Raw genomic sequence first — 7648 nt, forward strand, 5'->3', positions numbered from 1 at the left:
AGAAGATATGGACTCTAGTGTCTGATGGGGCCGCTAATATACTTGGACATGGAATATGGGCAGCATTGATCTCCTAGAGAACAAATTCATTCTGATTACTGCCATTTTATGCTTTGATTTCACAAACAACATCGCATAATAGGAAGCATGTACCTTGGGTTTAGAAGCCGCCATAAAGTCAAGAATTAAGTCCACAAAATTATTCGGAGAATCTACTATGGTGATTCATCAAATAAAAGGGGAGTGGGAGACTAGAGACGCTAAGTTGGTACCATATAGAGATCATATCCAAAAATTGATCGACCAATTCGAGCGAATAGACTTCTACCATAATCCAAGGGAAGATAACCAATTAGATGATGCCTTGGCGACTTTGTCATCCATGTTCCAGATAGATGGAAATGAAATGTCGGTTATCAGAATAGCAAGCAAAGATCAACCAACATACTGTTGTGAAATAGAATCTGAGTCCGATGGACAGCCTTGGTATCATGACATAATGACATACCTCAAAAGCAAAGAATATTCTCCTAGGGCCACAGAAAATGAAAAGAGGACTCTGTGAAGGCTAGCCATGGGTTTCTTCCTAAGTGAAAATGTTTTTTACAAAAGAAACTAGGATATGGTGTTGCGGAGATGTGTAGAAGCCAAAGAGGCAGAGAAAATCATCCAAGAGATGCATGAAGAGATATTTGGGACTCATGCGAATGGGCACTCAATGGCTCGGAAGATTATGAGAGTAGGGTATTTCTGGTTAACAATTGCAAATGACTGTTGTGATCATGTGCGAAAATGTCACAAATTCCAGATTTATGCCGACAATATTAATGCACTTCCTTTCTTGCTAAATGTTTTGTCTGCACCATGGGTGTTTTCTATGTGGGGTATGGACGTTATCGGCACCATCGAACCAAAGGCTTCTAATGGATATCGCTTCATCCTTGTTGAAATTGACTATTTCACCACATGGGTCGAGACGAGTTCATATGCAAGCGTGACTGGTAAGGTGGTGCTCAAATTTCTGAAAAAGGAGTTCATTTGCCGCTATGGTTTACCTCATAAGATTATCACAGATAATGCCACCAATCTGAACAACAAGATGATGACGGATATGTGTGAGGAATTCAAAATCAAACATCACACCTTTTCGCCACACATACGTAAGATGAGTGGAGCAGTGGAAGTTGCAAATAAAAATATAAAGAAGATAGTCTAGAAGATGGTCGTGACCTACAGAGATTGGCATGACATGTTACCTTTTTCTCTTCATGGATATTGGACTTCCATCCGCACATCAACAAGGGAAACAGCTTACTCTATGGTTTACGGAATGGAAGCATTACTACCGATAGAAGTCGAAATCCCATCATCGAGAGTGCTTGCTGAAGCTGAATTAGAAGAAGCAGAATGGACCCAAGCCCGACATGATCAGTTGAATCTTATTGAAGGAAAAATGTTGGTAGTTATATATCACGGTCAACTATATAAGAGGAGGATAATGAGGGCTCATGCTAAAAAGGTACGCCCCCAAATGCTCAAGGAAGGTGATCTAGTACTTAAGAAGATTTTACCTATTCATAAAGATCATCGTGGAAAGTGGACACCCAATTTTGAAGCCCCGTATGTAGTGAAGAAAGCTTTCTCAGGAGGGGCTCTCATTCTAACCAACATGAACGGAGAAGACCTTCATTTCTCTATAATTTCTCATGCAATGAAAAAGTACTATGCTTGAGGCAATTCTCCAAAACAAAAAATATGTACAGAAGAAAATAAAGAAAAAGAGAATATCAATTTCTTAAGAACATTTGTCTAATGATCATAGTCACTATTTGTAAATAATTGCATGCATGTTTTAAAATAAAATGGAGAATGATGTAGACAAATTCCCATAAGGTGTGAATTTTGAGATAATTGTTTCCGGTGACACAAGGTCTCTTTGTAATTGCTAAACACTTATGAAGATATCCCTAGCCACCACATTTTAGCCTAGACATTATGAAGGATGATCGATTCATAAAAACCCGAAAAAACATTCATAATCGGGGAAGGCTAGTTCTTCCAATATTCCTCGGAATTCAAGAAATATTGCTTCAAACCAAATAGAGAGAGTCTAGAAATTCCATAATGAAAGGATAGAAGAAAAAAAGGTCCGCTAAGATCTTCAAAGGGATCTGGGGCAAAAGTTAGGACAAAAACATAGCAGACTCTCACTCGTATAAGTAATAATAAAAAGAAAGCAGCAAAATCATTAGAGGAATAATTGGAAGTAGTATATTGGAGAAAAGGAGATATAGTGGAAAGGAAAACACAGTTTGAGCCTTTATATCCATTTTCTTGAAAACCATTTTGCCAGGACACAATTCAAGCCTAGAAAGTCTTTATTGATGAATAATTTGTTTGGAACCACACTAGGGTAAAAAGCAATACGACTCCAAAAAAATGGTTCAAATGCATTCATGTTATCAAACTATAACTCACACAAAGTGATCATTACACCAATATTTCTAACGAGTAAAAAGAATATTTTGCTAGGTTGAAAACCTGAAAGGGCGGCCTAAGCAAAAGTTAGGGATTATAATCAGGGAAAGTCATTTTCAATTAGAAGGGTCGTCACTAAGGAAGGCATCAGAATAAGATATTGGGGCAAATTTATCAAATGAGTGGGCTCCTCTAATAAATTCGTAGCGAAGGTCCTAGAGCAGGTTATGGGGTGATTCAGAGATCTCAGATTCATGAGCAAATTACTAAGGAAATTTATTGGATGGTCATTCCCTTCCCATAAATTCTTAGCTAGACACAAGAGCAAGTCTATTGAACAACTGTGCTTTTAGCAAAGATACTGGGGCAAATTGTTTGAAGAGATAAAAAAATTGGCGAAGTCCAAATCTTGGCGGGTGAAAATTAATGATATCATTAGAAAGTTGAAAGAGATGTCATACACCCCTTCCAAAAAACCCCTTCTGTTTGTATTTCTATATGTTAATATCAATACGATTTCTCACCTCACCCATTACCCTTCATATAGTAGAGCATTTGTTTTTAAGAAATTACACTATTGAGAAACAACATAACCTTTTGCAATAATCAATGAAAAACAAGTAGTAGAACAAGCTAGCTGTCCATAAAGAAGAACTAAAATCACATTGTTATTCACTAGAGCTCTGGTACTAGGTGAAGTCAAAACTTCATGGCATAGGGATGCTCAAAAGCAAATGCAATGGTGACAGTACTTGTAAAATAAAAACAATCATGACATTATCAATAGTAATTCAGATATTACGATTAAATACTAATTACTTTGCAATTCATGTGCACAAACAAAACAACATCTCATTCATATCATGCATTCATTCACGAAATTCATTCAGTCTCTCCCAACCTATCAATAGGCGAGTTCTGGCAGTACCCGACATGCGTTCTCGTTTGTACCTTTTTATGTTATCGAGTGCTGGCAGTACCTGACCTGCGTTCTCGTTTGTACCTTTTTATGTTATCGAGTTCCGGAAGTACCCGACATGCATTCTTGTTTATACCTTTTTATGTTATCGAGTTTCTGCAGTACCCAACCGGCGTTCTCGTTTATACCTTGTTATGTTATCGAGTTCCAGCAGTACTCGACCTACGTTCTCATTTATACCTTTTTATGTTACCAAAGTACCCGACATGCGTTCTCATTTATACCATTTTATGTTATCGTGTTCTAGTAGTACCTGACCTGCGTTCTCGTTTAACCTATATATGTTATCGAGTTCCAGTAGTACCCGACCTACGTTCTCGTTTATACATTTTTATGTTATCGAGTTCCGGCAGTACCCGACCTACATCCTCACTTGTTATTTACTTATTTCGAGTTCCAGCAGCACCCAACATACGTTCTCAGTTTACCTATTATCTCGATTCCTAAACTTTATCTCATTTGAGGTTGTGTGGTAATTGTTGCTTTCACCTATTTTTAACAAAATTGGTGTTCATTTGTTTACTAATTACTTACAAAGATAGCACTCAAACAATGATTTATTTAATATCTAGTAAGCAATAAGTAAAGAGAGGCAGTTTTGAAAGATTATTTTTTATTCTTGCTTTATTTTGAGGCAGCAAGTTTCTGATTTATTTATTTAATGACAGGTCGATTCTTTGCTCGTCATCTAAGCTTTATTGGAATAAATTTCAATGCCAGTTTAATGGTTTCAAGAATGTTCCTTTAATAAAGTACTGAGTTTTATTTAATTATTAACAACTTCGTACCATCTCGGCTTTGTTGGATTAAATTCTAACGTCAATTTAATGGTATGAATTTAGCAAATTAATACAAGTGATAATGAGTGATATTTATGTTCTATTTTCTTTTATTAACCAAACTACTTCCTTATGGAAGGTTGGTAAAGAATAAATAAATAAATAAATAAATAAATGAAGCAATAAATAGTTAGTTGCAGAATTTAAATGACAAAAAATAAATGTTAGATGCAGAAAATAAATGACAGAAAGTAAAAGTTAGTAGTTAGATTAATCATTATAACTGTGTATTTTTCTTTTTCACTAAGATACAAATTATGAATTAAATTGCACTTTGATTCAAGGTTTCTTTCTATGTCAACAATTTTTTTTATAAGTTAACACTTTACTATTTTACATTTGCATCTCTTTCAAGATTCAATTATAGTATAATATAGGGTTATGTCAAACCACAAGGAATTGCTTAATAGAAATGTTACGTGTTATAGTTTCTAAATCATTGACTCAAATGATTTTGAAAACATTACAAGTTACGTGTTATACTTTCGTTTAATTCCACACACCATTTCTAAATCCTCCATCTAGTGTCATAGAATGATAAGATGATTTTCAAACCTTATGTAATACACTAAACAATAGTTAAGTGCCACTCGTCGGAGTAGGTTGCCACACCCCACTTCAGGTTCCATTAACATCATTTAGCCTTGAACATAAGTTGTTTAAAATAAATGTTTGATATGACAAGTGAACTAAGTTGCGGGTTATACTTTTTAGTTCACTTGTCAACACATTAAGAAGAAGCATTTTTGGATCTTTAAATCAAGTTTTAGGTGATCAAGCTAAAACTGCATTAAAAACTTCATAAAGAATCAAAACTTAACCAAAAGTAATAACTTGAGTGTATTGAAATCAAAACAAGATACAAATGAAGAAAATAAATAATCTTACACCATAATCCAAGTCAATATGTAGGAGCATGAGCCATCTATTCAAGGATGAGATGCTTTTGATTCCAAACGAGGTTACAAAATCATGTTTTTGCACCTCATTTTCCAACTCCATTCCCTTTGAATTTCTATGAACTAAAAGCCTAAAACCAGCTTAAGAACACTCTCAAATGAGAGAGAACCGAAAATGAGAAGAAAAATGGTATGTACAATATTTCAAAAGTGAATAAATGGGTGTGCCTTTTATAGGCAAAGGGAGGGTCGCTTATCCCCCTTCCTGGCCGCTTAGCTCACTAGTAGGTTAGCAGCTTGTCCCATCTTGGCCAGCTAGCTTAGATAGCCTATTGTGGGCTAGTTTGCATGCATGGTGACACATCCTACTTGCTTGTGTCATGCATGAGGTAATAAACTTGGCTTAGAAGCTAGGTTTTGCTGGTTGCTTGGCTTATGACATCATTCATGACATAACCATTATTCTAGGCCAAGCAACCATTTTTCTGGTGGGCCTGGCGATAGGCTGACCTGGTTCCAAGCTCAGTTGTCTGCTTGAGCAGCTTGGCTGATCTGGTGCACACTTAACTGCCTGCTTGAGCAGACTGGCTGACTTGGCCTAATGTTTGGTGCTTGGCTGACCTAGCCTGGTGCTTGGTGCTTGGCTGACTTGACATGGTGCTTTGTTCTTGGCTGACTTGGCATGGCGCTTGGCTGGACCACTTTGTGCTTGGATAGACAACTATGTGAGCAGCTTTTATTTGGCTTTAATTTCTTCCAACCAAGACCAATTTTCTTAGTCATGCTTAAGGTTAAGCTTATACCTTACTATGCTTAGTTTTAAGCACACATGTGTCATGTACTTTGGCTTGATTTTTTCAAGGTGAGGCAAGCTTTATTTCTTCAAGCCTAAGCATTCTTTTTGGTCCAATTTCCTATGAAACTCAAAGAAAACTTGGACAAGTGGTGGTAAAAAATCATATTATTCAAACACACAAAATTTACTTTAAAAATGTTGAATTAAGTTGGTTTTCACATTTTTTGTAGGATAAGTGCCATGAAAAATGTATGAAAATTAGGTATTTTGAGCACTCATCAACTCCCCCAACTTAAGACTTTGTTTATCCCCAAAGAAAGGTAAAATAACAACTACTTTGCTTTGGAAAAATTACTGTTGGACAACATCAAAACTATGCATCATTCTTTAAAGTTCCATGAGATGTGTTTATGATTATGTGATTTTGACTTATAATACTTCAAAATAAGAATGAACACATCTTTTCTAAAATTCGTTTAGCACTTCACTTATAAAAAATGTTATCAATCAAAGAGACGCATTTTCACACACGGTTCAAGAATGGAACCAAATGGGTAAGTGTTTCACTCAAAACTCAACTTATTTGGTTTGCAATAATATAATTTTGTTTTTCTTATCAACACTTACTTTGATTGCACAAATTTTTCAAGGATAACTAAGGTCTTCCTTAGGTTGTAATGAGGCATGACTATCAAAGAAAATTGGTTTTCCAGGATATTCAAAAATACTTTCAAAATTAAAAGAGAGCAAAAATTGATTTGTCTTTTTAAATACATACTCTTTTTTAACTTTTTAACCTTTCTTCTTTTTCCTGACCTTTTTGTGTAACGTTTCTTGATTTTTCTCAATCTCTTTTTACTCCTTTTTGTTTTTGGAGAATTTCTTTACTCTTATTTTTATTTGTAAAGAGATTGAGAATTTTTTTCTTTTGAACACTTTGTTACATGGCCAACCATTCCCCATAACTTAATTTTTTCCATCAACCTTCTTTATAAAAAATGCTCTCTTTTTACTTAGAAAAGTATAGGAGATTTCATTTTTGTTTTTCCATATAATGGGCACAAGGGTTGTGTTTGAAAAATAACTTTTCTTTTTAAGGCTCAAAGGGGTTAACAAAGGATGTTCCTATTTTTGGTTGATCATTTTTTGTCAAGTGACTCATTCTATTGAAAAACTTGCCTTCATCATTTCCTATCAAATTGTGTGCAACCAAGTAAAGAAATGTTCAAACAAAATCAATTTGCAAGACCAAAAAGTTTCTCACTAAGCTCACATAATAATTGTGTTTGGCTTACACTCCCTCACATGGTTGGTTCATGTACAACTCTTTGATTTTCAAACAAATTCACAAGTTCTTGATAAATGATTTTCCAAAAACTTTTTATTTTATCAAAGTTATGACATTATGAATTATTCACAAAAAATTTCAGATTTTCATCTCATGATGTGAATTTACAAAGTCATTGATCTTGTTAAAATTTTAAGCCAATTTGTGTTATCTACTAAGTTTAGTGTCAACAATTTCACTTTTTAAACAAAATATAAAAATGAAACTAAAGTAAACACATAAATTAAACACACTAAAAAAATTTAAAGCAAGTGAACACACTAAAATTTTTATAACACAACAAAATGAATTTCTGTCAAAATTTTATAC

The 7648-nt window shown here is 34.6% G+C and overlaps 1 protein-coding gene across 1 annotated transcript; it reads left to right on the plus strand.

The window, feature by feature from the left end:
- On the plus strand, positions 218 to 565 carry LOC109347011. The gene has a single exon (XM_019586750.1). The coding sequence runs from the start codon at positions 218 to 220 to the stop codon at positions 563 to 565; it is 348 nt and encodes a 115-aa protein (XP_019442295.1).

This window comes from Lupinus angustifolius, chromosome LG05, assembly GCF_001865875.1.
Source record: "Lupinus angustifolius cultivar Tanjil chromosome LG05, LupAngTanjil_v1.0, whole genome shotgun sequence".
NCBI lineage: Eukaryota > Viridiplantae > Streptophyta > Magnoliopsida > Fabales > Fabaceae > Lupinus > Lupinus angustifolius.